The sequence below is a fragment of the Rhinopithecus bieti genome, unplaced genomic scaffold (genome assembly GCF_001698545.2).
Source record: "Rhinopithecus bieti isolate Rb0 unplaced genomic scaffold, ASM169854v2 scaffold_47256, whole genome shotgun sequence".
NCBI lineage: Eukaryota > Metazoa > Chordata > Mammalia > Primates > Cercopithecidae > Rhinopithecus > Rhinopithecus bieti.
Window position 1 is genome coordinate 600,531 of NW_016819014.1, and position 21,792 is coordinate 622,322.

Here is a 21,792-nt window from a genome sequence, read left to right on the forward strand (position 1 = left end):
TTTGATATTTTTAAGTATTTAATATTTTAAATATTTATATTAATATTTTAGTGGAGACGGGGGTTTCACCATGTTGGCCAGGCTGTTCTCTAACTCCTGACCTCAAGCGATTTGCCTGCCTCGGCTTTCCAAAGTGCTGGGATTATAGGCATGAGCCACCGTGCCGGGCGGACTTTAAAATATTTCTAATAGAAAAGTTAAATCAACTTTCTTTATGGCTATAAAAGTACCCATGTCCACTAGATAACTTGGAAAACACAAATAAACAGCACGTATGATTTGAATAGAGTTTTCATGTTTTTGTCTCATCAGCAGTTTACTACAATGGAGGAACTCCTCTAAGGGCATTACTATAACTACGTGAACTTTAATAATGATACTAATGAAAGAATATTTAACAGGTATCTATTGAGAACTTATGCTCCTGGTACTATAAGTAATGTGTTATATGCATTACCTTTTCATTATTTAATCCTTACAACAACTCTATAAGGGCACAGGAAAATTATTATTTTCTTTTATTTTATGGAGCACCTAAGGCTCAGAGAGGTTAAGTAGCTTTTTCAAAGTCACACCACTGGTATATGCCAAAGCTACGATTCATACCTTAGTCTGTCTGGCTATTAACAGCCACTACAATGTATAAACTCTTAAAGCTATAGAAAAATAATGCCTGTTGTGGTAAAAATTTGAAAACGATGACCACAGAGAGAAAACTTTTTAAAAACATTCAATAGAAAAAAAAAGCTATTTTGGCTTTCTTTTCTATTCTCCCTTTTGGTCTTTAATAATTCAGATGATACTAAATATATAATTTTATAATCTGTTTTCACTTTTAAAATCAACATTTGCTCGTCATTAATGCACTTGCAGTTTATAATTTAATAGCTTTATTTATTAAATTAACATTAGGTTTTTAGTATCCCTTATTATAAACGATGCTCCAGAGAACACTTCTGAGGAAAAGCCTGCTTGCATTTTGAATTTTTCCAAATGATAAACTTCTGGAAAAATGGCAGGAGTTGGGGACAAAGCACCAGAGAAGAAAAGTTTTCTACAAGCCTGCCTCTGGATACTGGCCAGCTCCCTGGGATGAGAGTTCCAGAGCCCAGACAAGGTAAGGAGAAAGACCACCCAAGGAAGGGGGAAACAGAAGACTGGTTACATATGGGGCATTGAGGTAATACCTAAATTAAGAATGATGAGAACCAGTTTCCCTTTGCCCAAAAGGGAGGTACAAATATGAGTAGAGACAAAACTAGAAAGCATCCTGCATTTGATTAGAAAAGGATGCACCTGTGTGAACTCATGAGTTTCCACATACATAGAAATATAGTTGTAAACATGTGTATATGTGTATGCTGATGTATATACATACACATGCATGTATATACATACATACACTCCTTGGCTCTGTCTAATGACTGGGCTTTGGAGCAGCAAATCCCTCAATGGCAAGGAGTACACTTAAAGAGTCTAGACCTTGATTTCTAAATACCACACTCCATCAAAAGGAGCCAGGGCTTAATGACCAATTCCAGGACAAAAGCAGGTAAAACCCAAGACAAGTTTAGAACATCTTGTGCCAGAAAAAAGAAAAGTGCTCAAAGATAATGGAGTCATCTCTAAAAAGGCACTGAAGCCAGCCTGAAGGAGCTCCCACTAGCCAAACTGTGGTGGGGCGGGGGGCGTAATTTGAGCACCAAAATCAGTAACAGATTATAGCCCACTGAATTAAATAAGACTCCGAGAGTGTACAGATACAAATAAATAAACGAATTGAAACACGATATTTACATAGTTTCAAATGATCTCTTCACAAAACAATCATTACAGAAGAGTGATTTTAGTGAAGACACTTGGCAAGCACCATCTTAATTGAGTACTCAAAGATAATACCACCAATAACGAGACCAATGGAAATCACATGCCACCTAAAGGATGCCGTGCAAAGAGCACAGCATCACTTCTGTGATTATTTCCTGGCAAAGAAACAACTGATGGATGTTCTACAAAATAGCCTGCAATTTTCCTAGGTGTCAAGATTCGGAAAAATCAAGCAAAGCTTGTGAAACTGTTCCAGATCAAAGGAGATTAAAGAAACATGACTTACTTAGAGCAACTTACAATTGGGAACAGATCTTTTTGCCATGAAGAACCTTACTGGGACAACTGGCAAAATCTGAACCGAGTCTGAGGATAAAATGGTAGAAATGTATCAGTGATAATTTCCTGATTGTGACAGCTGCACCGTAGTTATGTCTGTAAGTCGTACTAAAGTAAACAGAGTGACAGAGTAGCAGGTTGGCACTTCACTGTCAAAGGGCTCCCTTCCACTCCCCAGAGAGATGGTGCACCCTGCAGCCCCTCCAACTCCACAGTCCGAGTCTTCATCTCTCCAGGTGTTGGCTCCCCTTTTGAAGTTGGGGGCCAGAGAAGCAAAAGAGTACAGGATCGAAAGTTGAAATATTTGGCTTTAAGTTTTGGTTCTTGGCTTTCTAGGTGTGCTACACTGAGCAAGACACACCCAGTTGTCTTCCGGTAAAACAGACAACAAAAACTTGCTTCAAGGGAAGCAGGTGAAGAGAAGGTTCTGCACAGCGTTGTTGTTAATAGTGAAAATGTGGATACTTAAAAGGCCCAACATTTGATGAACGGTCAAATAAATCATGACACATCCTTACCGTGTGGTCACTAAAACTGATGTTTACAAAATCTTTTCCCGGCACAAGAAGATGTTCCTTGAATTAACAAAACTGGGATTAAAAAAAAAATAGTTCTCAAAAGACTGAACCACAAACCTGCAAATGACTGTGCATGACACCCCTTGCTACTTGCCTCAAGCTCCTCTGCTACTACGCGAACCAAGCAATGCCTCTCCAGGTGGCCGGCCTCGGCCAGGCCTGCGGAGATCCAGGTTACGCTCCGATGGGTCCGCAACACTCTGCGCACACACTCCCTCCATAAGCGGCACACGCTGGGGACACAAACGCACAAAGGATTGCAAACGGACGTTCATTTTCGTCTCTCCCACAGCTCACAAACCCCCACCCACTGGAGCAGCAGGAGATCCCTGCCGGATACAAAGTCCCCGGGGGAGGTAGGTGTCAGTCAGGGCGCTGGTTCCGAAGGAGAGCCAGATGTGGAGAAAACCTTAAGGGGAACTTCGCCCCTCAGGGAAGTCCGCCGGGGCACCACGGCTGGGAGATACCTCGCGGGTAGCGGGTAACCTCAGGTACGGCGAGGGAGCTGGGGAGAGCCCTGGGTCCCCAGGGTCTCTCCCCACGCCGCCAGCCTGGGACATGCCCACGGCGTGTCCCAAGGCAAGCTTCCCGCCTCCGCCTCCTCTCCTCACCAGGCCACCCGCAGCAACGCCTTGGCAGGCAGGAAGGTGAGCACACGCTCCACCACTTCCGCCAGGTTACTCAACACGAAGGTGCTCCGTGGGTCTACGGAGGAGCAGCCGCAGCGCTCGCCGCTGCTGCCCACCGACTCCATTCCTCACTAGCCCGCCGGAACCACTTCTACGGCGGCCCGGAGGTACCCGATTACGCCAGCACACGGTCGTCTGGCCGGCGCGCACTGAGCAGGCGCCCGCACCACTTCCGGCCGGACGGGGACGGTGGGCGTGGCAACGCCGGTGAGTTCCCTGGCCTGGAGTCCGCACACCGAGGTTGAAGCCATCCGTTCCATAATACGCTCGGAACTGTTTTTTCATTTTTGAGATTGGGTCAAATGCTGTGGGCAGGCAGAAGTGGAGTGGCGCGGCCTCTGCTCACTGCACCTTCTACCTCCCAGGCTCAAGCGATCCTCCCGCCTCAGCCTCCCTGGTAGCTTGAACTACAAGCTCCCGCCACTACGCCCAGCTAATTTTTGTATTTTTTGTAGTGACAGGGTTCCCTGTGCTCTCCAGGCTGGTCTCAAACTCCAGGGCTCAAGCGATACTCGCGCCTGGGCCTCCAAAGATGCTGGAATTACAGGCATGAGCCACCGCGCCTGGCAACTTTCCAGGAGGCCTCCTGCAGTGAAAAAAATAAATCCTGTGTGCTTCTCACTGCCCTGGCACCGCCATATTTCTTGGGTTTACATCGTTCTCTAATTCACAAATTCCTTGCAGAGACTAGGTAGTACTTATTGCTCTTCATAGTTCCAATGCCTGTTTAAATAGCATAAGCTCAATTTTTGAACGGACAGTGTTTGCTTTTAAAAAATTGTCCTAGTTTGTGAAAATCACTGCCTTTATTCCTTGTAAACTTAGTTAACTCGTTGTAATCTTCAGGTTTAAAGTTTCGAATGAGTAAAATGGCATAAATACCACCTGCCATTCTAAGGTAGCTGAGTGAGATTATTGCTGTGAAGCACGCCCCAAGTTGTGCACCAGTTCCCCGCCAGGAACATCAGATTCACCTGGAAACTACTAAGTTTTAGCACATTTCCCGTCCTTACCCCAGACCTCCTAAATCAGACACTGGGGGTGAGGCCCAGCAATCTATGTTTTAACAAACTTTATGGCGATTCTGATGCATGCTCAAACTGAGAACCACCAAAAAATGGAAGCACAGCAGACACAGGTTCGTCCCCACCTAACATCCATTCTTCCCGCCAATTCATTCCTAAGGGAGCCCTGATTTGATCGCCAGATCTTGGGCAGAAACTTGGTCTAAATCAGCAGTTCTCATTATGGCCTCAGGACCCTTTACACCCTAAAATATTGACACGACCAATAGTTTATGTGTGTTATGACTATCAATATTTACCATATTAAAAATTAAATCAGAACATCTTAACTTTTAAAAAAGATGTTATACATTAACGAAATATTTTTATGGAAAACAACTATTTCCCAAATCCTCCTTCCCCCACTGGTGGATAGTATGGCATTGTCACTGGTATAAGCCTCCTGAGTAGCTGTGACTTTTTTTTTTTTTTTTGGTAGACCCAGGGTCTATGCTGCCCAGGCTGGTCTCAAACTCGGCCTCAAGACATCCCTCTGCCTCCGCCTCCTAAAGCGTTGAGGTTACAGGTATGAACCACCAAGCCCAGCCAGTTTTTTTCCTTAGTCTATTTATAGGCGCAGCTGCTTAAGGAAGCCAGATGGCCCAGATGTCACCAGGGCTTCCTGACCCCTTTCGGAATACCAGAGGAAGATAAAGAGGCACCCTCCAGTTACCTTTAGATCATTAACATAATGCTAAAATCCTCTTCTCTAAAAAGCAAGCTCACTGGCATCTAAGCAGCATGTTCAGGGACTATGGCCTGCTTATCTGGAACTCCAGCCTGTGCATGCCCTTCATACCTCCCCCATGCCCTCAGCTAACTCTTCAAACTCCCCAGCCTCCTATCCCTCTGGGAGACGGTGCCTTGAGAGAATGAGCTCCCCTTCTCCATTCTCTGGCTACTGAACGACACCCGATTGCCTTTCAAAGTGGGCGTTCTTTCTTTGTGGCTGATATAAAACAGGGAGAGGACAGTTTACCAGTGGCGGCATCACTTTACATTTTGCAAATATTTAATTTCTGTCTTAATAGAAGACAGGTAGATTCTCATATTTGCTTGTGAATTTGATATGTTGCAAAATCACATCATGTAGCCTCTGGAAAACTCCCTTGTACACATGAAAGAATGAGTGAAAATGGCAAATGTTTTAGTATTATGAAAATAGTCTTTTAAAACCTCTTGAAATGGTCTCAGGGGTCTCCAGTGTTCCCCAAATCATGCTTTGAGAACCATTTGTGCAAACTAATCACGATGGTTTCATTCTTTTCACCATTGGTTGAGGGGTGGGCACAGGTCCCTGATGTAGCCAAGGAAAGGCGAGAGGCCGTGTGCTTGATGGGTTGGTGCTTTTAGAGATTTCCTCCTCTCCTAAGGAGACACTAGAAAACAGGGGCATGTATCTACCTCTGAATCAAGTAAGGTGGCTGCACATAACATGCAACCAAAAGATGAAACCAACACAGAAAAATCTCAAGGAAGCAGAGCAAAGCCCAGATGTATAGTACACCTGGAGTTATCCTACCTCTGGACTTCTTGTATGTGAAATAACCTGTCAATTGTGTGCAAGGAGGCCATGGGAACGCTAAGAAGTAGCAGATTATTTTCACTGGGTGAACTAAGGATAGCCATAAGGAAAAAGTAGCACTTGAATTTATAATGAGAATGGAAGAGGCTGAGGAAAAGGTGACTATTCTACAGACCATTTCCAGGTTCTTTCACTTTCTCTTGTTAAATCTGCCTGTCTTCCAAGCCTCCCCTCACCACTTCCCTCCTTAAATATCTTATTCCAGAAACTCAATAGAGCCTACAAACACATCAAGCAGAGTTTTCTTATGAGGGAAAATGAGAAAGTAATCTTTTTTTTGCTTGCCATGATCAGCACAAACCAAATTTTAAATGGTTTATTCATAAACTTGATGCAAGTTTACAAAATTTACTATACATTGCCAAATAAATCTGCAATTAAAAATAAAATCCATAAAACAAAGCATGCCAAATGTGCAGCTATCAATCTGCTTTCCATCAGGATATTAAAGAATTCAACAATGTATTCAAGATTTAGCCTTAGGCTTAAGGAACTTTACTGCTTTAAAGAATTCTGCCTTGTCACTTGTTATCTGAGCAGCTGGCAATGAGAACTTTATACAAATGTAGCCAAGTGAACAAGAATACCAGAAAATTTACTGCTCTCTTAACCAAAATAGAATCAAAAGAAATTAAACACACACAATAATGCAGAAATGACAAGTCTCTCAGATGTGGTTTACAAAGTTAAAAACTGAATCTCAAAGCAAATGCATAAGAAACACTTTTGAACTTTGTAACTGGTTTGTGCAGAAAAATGTGCTTCTGGATTTCTTGTTAAAAGTGCTTAATAACTAGAATTTACTTTTAAATCAAACTTGGGTGTATTAAAAAAATCTATTACCAACCAAAAAGGACTGATTCAGGTAAGGCAATAAAATGGAGAGTATCTTGATTTGAGTCAGGTTCTATCAAAATTAACATGTAGAGTTTCTATTAATCTTTCAATGTAAAAGCCATTGTTTTGACTATGGCAAAATAACTGTAAGAGTCTCCAAATTAAGTATCTTTTTGTACTTAACTGCGCAGCTTTTGCTCAAGGAGTCTTGTGCCAATCACTTTATAAGTTTATTAGTTTACAAATGATTGCAACATCCCGTTAATAAAATGGAAACGTAAGATGACTTAGTATTTTAAATAACTTTAAGTTCTATACTGTGGCTCTTGTTCACAAGAAACACTGAACCAACAAGCAGCAGATTCAGCCCAGCAAGACTCTGATGCCCCAGTGGAAATCACTACTTGCAAGCCTTCACTGATATAGTTTTACACTGCTTTGCCTAAGAAGTACAATGTAACTCAATTAAGAGTATTATCTTCAGGAAACAATTCATATCTTCACATAGTCATTAAAAAGTTTAACAATTTAATGAGTAGGTTTCCTATCCTTTTGGCAATATCATAAAATGGTTTTAGACATGAAAGAGCTATTATGATTTAGAAGGCCTTAAAATTTTCTAAACCAATATTGAACATCGATTAAACTTGTATTGGCTGTAAATGGAACAATATATTGCAAATCCTTGTAACCCATGGGCTCAATATAGGAAAGGTACTCTAAAGCCTCAACTTCGGTAGCCTGACGCTGACTTGGCTGCTTTAAAAGTTCATTTTTCAAGAAAAAGAGATAAGGAGTGGCCAGTATGTGTATTTATCAGGAGAAATACAATAAAGGCCCCACTACTCAGTCCAAGATATCTAAAATGAGCAAAATGCAAAGGCTGTAACTTCATACTGGATGTCAGATGACAGATTATCCACTAAAATATCTATTAACTAACGTCTTCAGTACTGCTGTAATAGGGGCACTCAAAGCTTGTGTCTGCATATTGGTTAAGATTTTCTTTAAAGCAACATTAGTCCAAACACACAACAGTCAACATATTTAGCCATCTTCCTTTGGAGGGGTGTACCAGCCTGAAATAGAATGAAAAAAAAAAAAAGTTAAAATACTTAATTCTTAAATAAATTAGAAGAACTGGCATATAATAAGGCTAGCTACAGTCTCTCTTCATAATTTTGGTGTTTAAATCTACTATAAATTTTTTTTTCTTTTTCCTTTTCTTTTTTTTTTTTTTGAGACAGAGTTTTGCTCTGTTACCTAGGCTGGAGTGCAATGGCGCAAACAGCTCACTGCAACCTCCACCTCCCAGATCAAGCAATTCTCCTGCCTCAGCCTCCCAAGTAGCTGGGATTACAGGCATGCGCCACTATGTCCCATTAATGTTTTTTGTTTTGTTTTGTATTTAGTAGAGACGGGGTTTCACCATGTTGGTCAGGCTGGTCTCCAACTCCTGACCTCAGGTGATCCATCCACCTCTGCCTCCCAGAGTGTTGGGATTACAGGTGTGAGCCACCGCACCCAGCCTACTGTAAAAATTAAACTTATACTTGGATTGGTAACACTGCATTTTGCTATTTCACAACAGAAAGTTATTTTCTATGAATAAATTGTACTTGAGTTTTCAACACAAGAGCTCTGTATTAATGGTATCTCTAGCTAAAGATGACTGTGGAATATTAGACTAAAAGAATGTTTTATTCCACTTCGGTTCTATACTTGAAAGTAAGCCTCATGGAAAGTACTTATTTCCCCAAACAAAATCCTGGCAATTTAGAATATAAGGAACTTGGACTGTTATCAGAGCCATGACATCATTTCACCAATGATAAGGAAGCCATCGCAGCAGGTGCAGTAACTAAATGATGATGCCTAAAATCAGAGTTAGTAGCAAGCCAGACTAGAATCCATCTTGAGCTATTGTACAACATGGTGACTACAGTTAACAATATACTGTATTCTTGAAAAATGCTAAGAGTGGATGTAAAGTGTCTCACCATAAAAATGATAACTATGTAAGGTGATGCCTAGGTTAATTAGCTAGATTTAGTCATTCCACAATTATGTATACTTCAAAACTTTGTACACAGTAAGTATAACGTGTCAATTTTTTACAAATAAGAAAAAAAATTTTTTAAGATTAAAAAAATCCCTAGAAGTCATCTCTCCTGATTCTGAATCTATTACTCTTTCATCACAGCTAAGCTTACACATACTCACATACTCTCAAATACAGCATTTTCTATAAATATTTTAAAATGCCAGTTGTAATGTTTAAGAAATAAAATAAGAAATCTGTTTCCCAGGCTCCACAAAAACCTAAGCTCTCCATAAAAAGGCAAATTAGACTACGTACTGTTTAGTATGAAACTTTAGAACAGTATGAATATGCCAAGATCTATAAAGTATCAAAGTAGTACACAGGTTTCTTTGGATCTACTAATTTTGTGTGCTAGAAATTATTATTATGAAAACGTGGCCTTGTCCTCAAATTTTATCGTTTCTCTCTTCTGCTTGAAAATTTTGTTTTGAATACTATTGCCGTAAGTAAGCAATCACTGAAAAAGTGACAAGTTTGCTTTGTCATTAAAATAAGTGAGCACAAAACACAAATCTTAAGTCACAAACTGACACATTTCTAGCAAAGTAAAGAATACTTTACAGGCATGGTGGCTTGTACCTACAGTCCGAGCTACTGGGGAGACTGAGGCAGGAGGATCACATCAGCCCAGGAGCTTGAGGCTGCAGTCCACTATGATCACACCTATAAACAACCACTGCACTCCAGTTGTAACAACAAGAACTCCATCTATAAAGAGTTGCCTTTAACTCAATTCCTACAACCATTGATTTCAAGTAAGTAAAGTGAGTCATGCATTAATCTACTAAAAAAAAAAAAATCTTGATTCTGACTCTGAGATACCTAGGTCAAGTGTATAGGATACAAAAATTTTGATTGAAGTACAATGTTAAGGTTTGTGGCGCGATGACTCACACCTGTAATCCCAAGCACTTTGGGAGGCCGAGGCGGGCGGATCACAAAGTCAGGAGATCAAGACCTTCCTGGCTAACATGGTGAAACCCCATCTCTACTAAAAACACACACAAAAAAAATTAGCCAGGCATGGTGGCAGGCGCCTGTAGTCCCAGCTACTTAGGAGGCAGAGGAAGGAGAATGGAATGAACCTGGGAAGCAGAGTTGGCAGTGAGTCAAGATAGCAGCACTGCACTCCAGCCAGGGTGACAGAACGAGACTCCATCTCAAGAAACAAATAAAATAAAATAAAATAAAATAAAATAAAATAAAATAAAATAAAATAAAATAAAATAAAATAAATAAAGGTTTTTGTATGCAGCCAAGTTTTTTTCACTATGGTAACAGTACTTTAAGAAACTAAAGCAAAACAGAAAATAAAACGGTAAATATTAATACATTATCTAAAACTTCTTAAATGGCAATAAACACTTATTGAATTAAACATACCATTTTTCTCATGTATCTGTACAATGGAATTATAAGATTGTTGGGCTCTTGCTAGATTATATTGATTCTGAAAGAGAATTACACATTTTAAATCAAAAGTGTAATTAGGTGAAAATTATTATAATAAATTTATGAATGCATCACACTGTGCTTAAAAGAACACAGGAAAACTGACTCTCCATTTCAAAAACAATTTTTTTTAACTTAATAGCCTCATTTCTCAAGTTCATTATTCTCTACAAATTTATAAAATAACAAAACCAAAATTGTACCCCAATAAAAATCAACAAGCCTCACAGTTCATTTTTATAAGTCTTCCTACCATTGGACAAGTACAAAGCTTTCTGGTTCTAGAGTCTGTCTGAAAGAGTCTGTCTGGTTCTAGAGTCTATTGCTGAATCAAGTTAAAGGATTATATCTGGATGTTAACAAAACTCAAACGCTCTTCATGTAGCTTCTATTTTAAAAATAACTACAAAATATTACTTTCAGATAAGAAAATATTAAGCTTCCAGGACTATACATATGAATGACATTTTAAGTTAGAAATCTAAAGAATGCCCGTAATTGGCACCTGGCTTACTAAAGGAGCCCTCTTTTGATAAAAATATACAATCTTTTTAAGGAGCCAAATCTAGGATTTTGTCACCATACAACCAACTTATATCTTCACTTCGAATATACCAGAACACTCTCCATAGTGGTACCCATCTGTCCACTATATTATGTCGCAGAATTTTTTGCATAATAAATTCACACAGCACAAGACTCAAAAATGTCTACATCCTAAGTGAAACTCTCCCTCCTACTTGTACCCTAAACACCCAGTTTCCTCCCATTCAACCCCCTTCCTCCACACAAGTTAACCACTATTACTAATTTCTTTTATGTCCTTCTTTAAGATTATACAAAAATATTCATGTACAGCCCACTGTTATTAGCCATTGTCCCCGGCTTTCCTTCACTAACAGTTGCATGCTACAGACACTGGTCTGCCCCTTTTCTCATCTAGCATATCCTGGAGAATGTTCCAAATCAGTATAGAACATACCTGTTTTAAACACTGAAATATTTCTATTACATGCATATTCAAATATTTAATCAGTCCCCTAATGGTAGACATCAGGTTGTCAGTATTTTGCTGTTATAATGTTGCCATGAGCAACCTTGTACGTATATCTGCTGAGTACTGGTAAAAATGTCCTACAGTAGAGCTCCTGGGTCAAAAGTTATACATGCCTTAGTAATTTTGAGATAGTGCTAAACTGCCCTCTACATAACTGCACAAATGTGTCTGCCCACCAGGCATCCGTAAGAGTGCCTTGATGCAGCCTCACCAGTGCAGTGCTTCAAATATTTGTAGATTTCTGACAATACACTAGATGGACTCCCAGTACAGTTTTAATTTGTATTTTTTTTTTTTTTTGAGACGGAGTCTCGCTCTGTCGCCCAGGCTGGAGTGCAGTGGCGCAATCTCGGCTCACTGCAAGCTTCGCCTCCCGGGTTTATGCCATTCTCCTGCCTCAGCCTCCTGAGTAGCTGGAACTACAGGTGCCCGCCACCATGCCCGGCTAGTTTTTTGTATTTTTAGTAGAGACGGGGTTTCACCGTGGTCTCGATCTCCTGACCTTGTGATCCACCCGCCTCGGCCTCCCAAAGTGCTGGGATTACAGGCGTGAGCCACCACACCCGGCTTTAATTTGTATTTCTATTACTGAGTGAGACTGAGCATGTCTCCAATATGTTCATGAACCATTTATTTCTATTCCTGTAAACAGACTTTTTATACCCTTTTCCTATTTTTTTTAACATGTTAAATTTATGGAAGAACTTTTCCTATTTTTCTACAGGGTAGTCTTTTTCAACGTCTAGAGCTCTTTAAAATAGTAAAGCCGGCCGGCACGGTGGCTCACATCTGTAATACCAACACTTTGGGAGGCTGAGGCAGTTGGATCACCTGAGGTCGGGAGCTCGAGACCAGCCTGACCAACACGGAGAAACCCCATCTCTACTAAAAATACCAAATTAGCCGGACATGGTGGCGCACACCTGTAATCTCAGCTACTTGGGAGGCTGAGGCAGGAGAATCGCTTGAACCCGGGAGGCAGAGGTTGCAGTGAGTCCGAGATCACACCATTGCACTCCAGCCTGGGCAATGAGAGCGAAACTCCGTCTCAAAACAAACAAAACACACACACACACAAATAAAATAGTATAGCCCTGCCATAATGCACCTAATAAACTAAACATAAAATGTATAGTAACACATTTTTCTTAACATTAATGAAAAAGTGGTTTTTTTTTTAGTATTTTCACAAAAGGACAAAAATAAGATTCAGAAACAAACTGTACATAAAAATATATATATACCCTGAAATTCCCAAATGACTGTGAAGTAGTCACTTTCCAACCCTACTGCCCACCACCCAAAACACAAGGAGAAAATAAGAATGTTGGCCTTCCCCAGTCTCAATATCAGTAGCAAGGTACTCAAACGCCCAGTTTAAACAAATGTTTCTGCAGAGGCTTTACTGTACTGTGGGTCTAGCCCTTCCTATTCTTCTAACTCACTGATTTCTGCTTGTATATCTTTAATAATTTCCCCATTCTGCTTTCCTTCAGGTTCTTTTAAGAGACAGAGTCTTGCTCTGTCACTCAGACTAGAGTGCAGTGGCTGGATCTCAGCTCACTGCAACCTCCATCTCCCAGGTTCAAGCAATTCTCCTGCCTCAGCCTCCCAAGCAGCTGGGATTACAGGCATCCGCCACCACACCCAGCTAATTTTCGTGTTTTGTTTTTTTGGCAGAGATGGGTTTCACCATGTTCCGCAGGGTGGTCTTGAACTCCTGAGCTCAGGTCATCCACTTGTCTCAGCCTACCAAAGTGCTAGATTACAGGAGTCAGTCACCGTCCCCGGCCTCCTTCAGGGTTTTTCATTGTCCTGTCTAGCAATCAGTTAGAGGCTTGATTCATTTTCATTCTTTTCTTAATGGCATAAGGATTTGGCAATGAACATTCCTCTAAGCTCTCCTTTAGTCTCTGATAAGTAATGATTGCATTATTGCTATTCTGTAGATATTCTGCAGTTTTAATTTTGAAGCCCTGTTTGACCTAAGGGCTGTTTGCATGAGTTATAAAATTCCAGAAAGAAATACCTGTTTTCTGGTTTTATTATTAACTTATAGATGTAACTAAGATCAGAGAATGACATCTGTCCTTTTCTGTTTTTCAGTATTTGAGGTGTGCATTGAAAAAGATTAGTTTCTTGAATGTTCCAGACAGGAAGAGGGAGGGAGAAAAGGGGAGAGAGGAATAGATAGAATTCTAGTATTTTAATTATGGTTCAATTCTAAGCATTTTAAAATTTCATTTTACTTTTTAAAACCATGATTTACAACTGTGTTTAATTTCCAAATTCACATAGCTTTTTGTTAATCTCTTCATTATTGCCTTCTAACCTTAACCGCTTCATATTTAAATGATATGGTGTGTATGGTACCAACTGTTTTTAAATCTTCTGATTTTATGGATTTATAATTAATTTTTCTCCCATAGTCCATAAATACTTGAGAACAATCTATATCTAACTATTAGGTACTGAGGTCTATGTCCATTATACCATGCCTGTTCACTGGTTATTCAAATCTACATATGGGCATTCTGTTTATCTGACTAGTAGTATGCAGGGTATGTTGAGATCTCCAACTATGATAGTGGACTTGTCAACTTCTCCCTGTGGTTTTATCAGTTTTTCCTGGGTATTTTGAGGCTATTGTGATAGGTACATAAAATACGAAAATTGCTATATCCTCCTAATTAACAGACTTATCATCAAATTGTTACTAATGCTTTCTGTTCCAGAATCCTATTTTGTTTGATACTAAAGCTACGTCATTTGTTTTTGGTTAATATATACTGGCATATCTTTATCACTCTCTTTTATAAAATTTTCAACCTTTTATACCTTTATATATTAAATATAAAGATTAAATATAAATATAAAGATTAAAACAGCTGGATTTTTAATCTAACTGGTAACTTTAGTCCATTTACATTTGTTATGACTGATTTATGTAGACTTGCTTCTATCACCTTTAGAACTTCTATTTCTCTCACTTTCTAGTATAATTCTAATATCTCCTCCTGGGATTCCACTAAGACATATTTTAGACCTCACTCTGATCTCTCCCCACCAACCCCACCAACTTCTGCCCTATCATCTATCCTCATGTCTCTCTGTGTAACATTCTAACTTATTTTTTTGAGATAATCATCTAATCAATTAATTCTCTTCTGGTATTTAATCTACTGAGTTTCTTATTTCAACAATTACATTTTTTCTTTATTTTCAGACAGAGTCTCACTGTCATCCAGGCTGGAGTGCAGTAGCGTGAACATGCCTCAGTGCAGCCTCGGCCTCCTGGGCTCAAGTGATCTTCCCACCTCAGCCTCCTGAGTAGCTGAGACTATAGACAGGTACCCCATACCCAGTTAATTGGTTTTTAGGGTGGAGGGGGGTATTTTTTGTACAGAAGAGTTCTCACCACGTTGCCCAGGCTGGTCTCCAACTGCTGGGCTCAAGCCATCCTCCTGCCTCGGCCTCCCAAAGTGCTGGGATTACAGGCGTGAGCCACCATACCCATCTATATTTTTTATTTCTATAAGTTCTATTTCATCCATTTTCTTTTCAGGTCTTCCTCATCATTCCTGGCGGTCTTACTGCTTGCTCAATTTTATGATTCCATCTTTTTTTCTTTATTTTAGATTTCACATGTAACTATTTTCTCACAATTCTAATATCTGAAGTATGTGTTTTGTATCTGATAAATCCAAAACTTACTGTCTTTGGGAAACATATCTATTACTTATTATTTCTGACAATTCTCAAATATGTTGGGTTGACTACCTGAATGCTATGATTGGAGTGAATTCTTTTAATCTTTGGGAATCCTACAGGCTTAAATTAGAGATGCTTTCCTACAAAAAATATCTGAGTCTGCTTCTGATGACAGCTGTGGATGCAACTAACATGAGACCACTTTACCATCTTGTATAATCCTGAGATTCTCCAAGAGATTTGGCTCCCCAACCTTGCTCATTTATACACAGGAGACTAGACTGCTTAGTATAGGTAGTGACTCACTTTCTCCTACCCTGGAAAAAACAAAACAGATCTCTCATCTGAATGTGATCACAGTCTAGGGGATTCTATGTGAGAATAAGTGGAGGTTATGGGCAGCAGAAAGACAGATGCCTTTCACTGACCATAGAAATAGGTCAGAAGCTGCCCTAAAGACTGTGTGCTCCAGGATTTCACTATTTAACTCAACTACCATTCCCTCCACAGTGAATGGAAGCTTCTGAGAGCACCATCTTGCCTTTAAACCACAAATTGTTAAAAGTCATGTTAACAAACCTCTGGTTTTGGAAGGCTGTCTCACTTATGTCCTAAAATTAATGTTACAGCCTATGTTTCATGTTAACTGAAAAGAAAAACAGCCTGAACAACATCCTTATGTCCCATGGCTTGCTCTCAGCTCCCCTTGGTTGGGCCTAGGGCAGCCAGACTGTCTGGTTCCAATCCTTTTTCTGTCACTTGTCACCTCAGACAAGTTGTCTAACTAACTTCTGTATGCGTCAGTTACCTCATCTACAAAATGCAGATAATAATAGCATCTACTTTTTAAGTTATTAAGAGGATTGAAAGAGTTAATAAAAAGTAAAAGATTAAAAAAAAACTTGGTAAGAATAGGCACAGAGGAAAAAAAGTAAAAATAAATAAATGAAAAGACTAGAGCCTAGCACATAAAAGCTTACCAGGAATTAGTTCTATAACATGAACTCTATTTTTTAAAACTTTAAAGTACATATAATTTTTAATTTACTACAGTATACATACCAATAATAAGTTTACAACTGTAGACATGTTTATCTACAGCAAATATAACAAAGACTAAAAGAACAGATACTAAATCATTAAGTGATTATCAATTAGTATCTTTAATTGTCTTATAATTCCTTATTTTCTATAGATCACTTTTGTAACAAGAAGAAAACAAACCAAATGAAAATGAAACTATCTCAAAAAAGAATTAAGTCAAGACAGGAAGAAAGCTCATAAATATAAAATATATCTTATGGTTTATGTAAAATTCTTAACAAAAGTACCTTATTTGCTCCAAACTGCACTCTGGCTTTACCTTTGACTAAGGTGGCATTTATTTGCATGATGACTGATTCTATTGAGTAGGCACTGCTCCAGCCCTACAGGAAGAACAAAATATCTCTAAAATACAGCAGTATTTCTGATTCCCACTTGGGAAGGCCTAACAAAATGGTATGTAACTCAACAGCAGCAAATCGGTGTTAAAAAGTCTATAGTCAAGGGGAAAAAGTAAAATTGGAACATTTCCAGAATCTCACCAAAAAAAAAAAAAAACAAACAACAACAAACCAATGTTCTAAGTGCCCAACATGAGCAAATTAGAACCTTAAATAAAGGGTCACTCTTAATGCCTATCCTAGCATAGATTCAGCAGCAAGTACAATGTCATTTTATTGGTTTACCTTTTCATTCTTGAAAGTAGAAGCTATTTTAAAAATAAACTAAAATTTCTTTAAAAGTAGGAGCTATTAAAGAATTTTCTACTTACAATCTAATTTACATGATCAAAACACTAAATTGTGGGTGAAAATGGAGTACCGTAAGAAAAAAGTCACCTGTTTTGTGAGAAGTTCCATACATAATGCTCCTCCACCCAATACATACCTTAAAAAGAAAAAAGGAGTCATACAAAATTCTCGAAAATTATTCCTCCTTAAACAATTTCTAAGTGCCATTACCAAGAAAATATGCATACAAGATGAGAAAATAACATGCAAACATGAAAACAGTTGTTAGGGATATAGGACTATGGGTAACTTAAAAATTCTAATGTTATCACACTAATATAATCCCTCTGAAATTCTAGTTAATTTTTTCTAATGGTTCTTAGAACATAAAACTTTCAGATTTGTATGGTATCAGTAACTAAGAACTTAGCCCTAAATATTCCAAAGAAGAGGGGCAGAAGAACCAGTTTCCTTAAATGGCATTCGCGTGTTCTTTACATCTGAAACTCTACCATGATGTTACAGCCAAGAGTTTTTCCCCTGACAGTGACAGTGACCTTATCCTATCCATGCTATGAACATCTGCATGGCTTTATGGTTCAAACTGTTTTTACCCATTCTATTGTGAGAATCAAATGGTTCTGACCATGGAGCTCCTCTCTGGAATTCCTTAAGCTCTTTCTAGGCCTGAAGACTATTCTCTGAACCAAAGATAACTTCTGGGGATGTACCAAATCTCCCATTAGAAAATCATTATTTAGGTAATGATTTTTTAACCTTTATATTTCTCAAAATTTCATTTCTCCTTTAATGTTAAATTTCAAAATACATAAATATCATGCCTAAAAAAATCAAGGGAATGATAGTTTTAGAACAAAAACTGTGGTAATTTTGAAAACACAAAAGCTAAGACCACTGATTAGGTCTATGTGGACACCAAGTCCACCACAAATTGTTCTGTCCTCTGGGGCTCTGCCCACACCTTTCCCTTGTTTGAGATTCCTTCTGCCTCCTACCCTTCCAAATGCTGTATTTCCCCCCAGAAGACTTGCCAAGACCACTCTACCCTGCACATCTTCCACTCCAGCTAACCAAAGGCATCCTTGTGTCGACTAACCAAATTACTTTGCAGAGAAGGCATCTAAAAACTTTTACTGTAGACCACTAACATTAATAATTGTTATAGTGACAATATTTAATAATAAAATTAGAGAAAGAAGTCCTCTTCAACTCCCCCATCCTGGAGAATCCAAGCAAGTGTCTCTCCCCACTTGCTTTGCCCAAACCCTGGGACCTTTCAAAGTGAAAATTAATGGAAGGGAAAAAAACCTAAAAGAAAACTCTCCAAAACTTAAATTCAGAAGACTCATGGGATTAACTTTTTTTTTTCTTTGTGGATTCTATTTCTGAAACATAGAAATCTATCTTCCACTCTTTAACTCTCCTACTGGGCTAAAAGAGTATTGTACGTAATGTGCACTCACTGATTTAACAGAATTAGAAGATCCAGGTGCTCATTTAGATTTTGGTTCCACAATTGCTCAAAGCTTAATAATCGGTTCATGAGTTAACACCACACATGATCTTCAAATTTTGGAAATGCTGATGGTGGACAGGAACTTGTTTCCGGAAAAGGAAGTACACAGTAGACATTTTACCTATTATCCAACCACAACCACCTTTCCTTTAAGATACCCCACTCTGGCCGGGCGCGGTGGCTCAAGCCTGTAATCCCAGCACTTTGGGAGGCCGAGACGGGCGGATCACGAGGTCAGGAGATAGAGACCATCCTGGCTAATACGGTGAAACCCCGTCTCTACTAAAAAATACAAAAAACTAGCCGGGCGACGAGGCGGGCGCCTGTAGTCCCAGCTACTGGGGAGGCTGAGACAGGAGAATGGCGTGAACCCGGGAGGCGGAGCTTGCAGTGAGCTGAGAGCTGGCCACTGCACTCCAGCCTGGGCGGCAGAGCAAGACTCGGTCTCAAAAAAAAAAAAAAAAAAAAAATACCCCACTTTTCTTTGAGGATGCAGAGTCTTAGGAGGTGGGAAGAAAGGGAGTTTTTGGATTTTCAGGTCAAAAGAAAGTGCATTTGTACAAGTACGTAATACCTACACAAATGTTTGTTGAACACAAGACGAGCAGTTCTAGTACCTTCACAAAAAGTAAGATAACTAAACTTTTCCTTAATATACACTTTCAGCAGCATCGACATTTAAAAGTGGCCGATTCTACTTCTGTATTAAATGACATTCCTTTTGTCAACATGTGTTCCAAATTCTTACTGCTCTTTGCCTCCAAAGGGTTCCTCCTGAATACTGAGACAGTTCAAGAATACTAGGGAAAAAAACATTAATGATCTAAGTAAGGGTCATCTAAGGATAACATGCCATATGTATGGACACAGTAATACAGTATTTTCAACTTTAAAAAAGTTCAGTTGCCAAAGTTGTACAGCAAACACTATCCTAAGCTTAGCCTCTTCGGATATTTCACTTAAAAATCACTGTAAAAAACACGAGTCACAAAAAGCCATATTTTGTATGATTCTATTTATATGAAATGTCCAGGAAAGGCAAATCTACAGAGATAAAAATTAGATGAGAGGTTGCCAGAATCAATGGTGGGGGAGACGGGTATAGGGAGTGACTGCCTATCAGTACAGGGTTTACTTTTGAAGTAATGAAAATGTTCTGAAACTAGGTAGTAGTAATGGCTGCACAACTCTGAATATATTAAAAACCACTGAATTGTACACTTCAAAGGGTGAGTTTTATAATATATAAACTGTATCACAATAAAGCTGTTAGTTTAAAAAATGTTTGGCTATGTCAAGAAATAAAGAAATAGGGTCATAACTAGAAGATGTGGGATATGAAATACATAGAAAACTGCTCAATAATCTATCTGGAATCACACAATGCTTAAGCTTTACCCTGACTGAAATGGCAAGCTTTTACTTCTTCCCAAGTCAGCAAATAATTCCTCCTCTTCACTTAATAGTTCACTATGAAGACCAAGCCATTTTGATTTTGCCTCCAATGAGCTTTCACATTTCATTCCTCCTTCCACTCCAATGACTACCAAACCAATGTAGGTTCTCCTCACTTCACTCTTAAGACAACAGTGTGGTCCTCAACTACTATCACACTCTTCTAGGCTCTGTGAGCACAACGTGTCTCCTATTCTCTTTTGCTGTCACCAGATTTACTTTACAATAGTTTCTTTACTGTTACTCCCATTTCTCAGTTATACAGAAAGATGAATAGCCAGGGTGATAGTTTACTTAGCAGAGGGGAAAAAGAAGGTCTGTCACCAGTCCACAGAACTGTTTAAGTACAAGATATTACATCAGCACTATTTCCTACAACTCTTCTACATAAGTCCTACCCTCCTTGTGTTATAGTTCAAACTGGTCTGGTATACTTTTGAGTATCTCATTCTCTTTCCTAGATAACTGATTGTGTTTATTTTTCACCTATGTAAATCATTTTCCTTCAACCTCCACCAGCTGACCAAACCCCACTCACATTTCACTGCCTAACTGGGATCCCACCTACTTCATGAAGTCTTCAGGTCACTGTTGCCAGAGCAACTCTTTGCTGCTTTAAACCTCTGATAAATTAAGTCCATAGTTAGCATCTGATAATCAATGGAGTACTTAGTACTTTTAATCCCCTCTTACACAGTTGGCATTTGGTATAATGAAAAACACTTTACTAGGAATCAGAAGATTTATTTGAGTAGATCACAAGCTGACTTATTATTCAAATTATTCATTTGAATAATGAGAACAATAACACCGTGGCAAAAAAGAATCAATTAAGAAACTATGTAACAGATTTTAAAATTGAAAATGGCATTATTCATAACTTCATGTATTTGTCTCTATTCTAGGTGGTAAACTAAGGTCATAAACTTAAATTCTTGGAATTCTTACAATAAAATGTTGAAAAGCTATACTGGTCAATTTTATAATCACATTTTAAAATGTTCTGATAAAAAAAAAATTTTTTTGAGACGGAATCTCGCCCTGTTGCCCAGGCTGGACTGCAATGGGGCAATCTCGGCTCACTGCAACCTCCACCTCCTGGGTTCAAGCGATTCTCCTGCCTCAGCTTCCCGACTAGGTAGGATTACAGGCACCCACCACCATGCCCAGCTAATTTTTGTATTTTTAGTAGAGACGGGGTTTTGCCATGTTGGCCAGGCTGGTCTCAAACTCCTGACTCAGATGATCCACCTGCCTTAGCCTCCAAAAGCACTGGGAATACAGGCGTGAGCCACCGCATCTGGCTGATAAAAATGTTTTTATATATTTATTCTGAATTTGCAAATTTCTTCCAAATCTTTTCCTTGATCATTTTTTTTCTCTAAGATTTTGAACAAAAAAATGACCTGTCTTCCTTTTCCCATGCTTATGGGAATACTGAGTAAACATACACAATTTTATAAATAAGCACATAAAACTAAAGCACTATAGTTGGCCGGGCACAGTGGCTCATGCCATAATCCAGCACTTTGGGAGGCCCAGGTGGATGGATCACTTGAGGCCAGGAGTTTGAGACCAGGCTGGTCAACATGGTGAAACCCTATCCCTACTACAAATACAAAAATTAGCTGGGCATGGTGGCACATGCCTGTAGTTCCAGCTATTCAGGAGGCTGAGGCAGGAGAATGGCTTGAACCCAGGAGGTGTAGGTTGCAGTGAGCCAAGATTGCGCCACTGCACTCCAGCCTGGGCAACAGAGTGAGACTCTGTCTCAAAAAAAAA

The 21,792-nt window shown here is 39.2% G+C and overlaps 2 protein-coding genes across 6 annotated transcripts in view; both read right to left on the bottom strand.

Moving 5' to 3' along the window:
- Window positions 1-3,791, bottom strand: part of FBXO22 (F-box protein 22) — a 32,215-nt gene extending 28,424 nt beyond the window's left edge. Inside the window, exons 1-2 of the mRNA XM_017858008.1 lie at window positions 3,356-3,791; window positions 2,839-2,977 (exon numbers count right to left, since the gene is read on the bottom strand). Coding sequence (XP_017713497.1) covers window positions 2,839-2,977; window positions 3,356-3,498 — 282 coding nt within the window. The 5' untranslated portion in view covers window positions 3,499-3,791. The remainder of the gene's footprint in view (window positions 1-2,838; window positions 2,978-3,355) is intronic.
- Window positions 3,792-6,384: 2,593 nt separating this feature from the next.
- UBE2Q2 (ubiquitin conjugating enzyme E2 Q2) overlaps window positions 6,385-21,792 on the bottom strand; it is a 60,555-nt gene continuing 45,147 nt past the window's right edge. For 3 of the 5 annotated variants that reach the window (XM_017858013.1, XM_017858010.1, XM_017858012.1), the window contains 4 exons: window positions 17,127-17,175; window positions 16,575-16,670; window positions 10,407-10,473; window positions 6,385-7,998 (listed from right to left, as the gene is read on the bottom strand). In XM_017858013.1, the coding sequence (XP_017713502.1) occupies window positions 7,967-7,998; window positions 10,407-10,473; window positions 16,575-16,670; window positions 17,127-17,175 (244 nt within the window). In that variant the 3' untranslated portion in view covers window positions 6,385-7,966. The remainder of the gene's footprint in view (window positions 7,999-10,406; window positions 10,474-16,574; window positions 16,671-17,126; window positions 17,176-21,792) is intronic. The other 2 variants (XM_017858011.1, XM_017858014.1) reach the window with 2 other exon arrangements.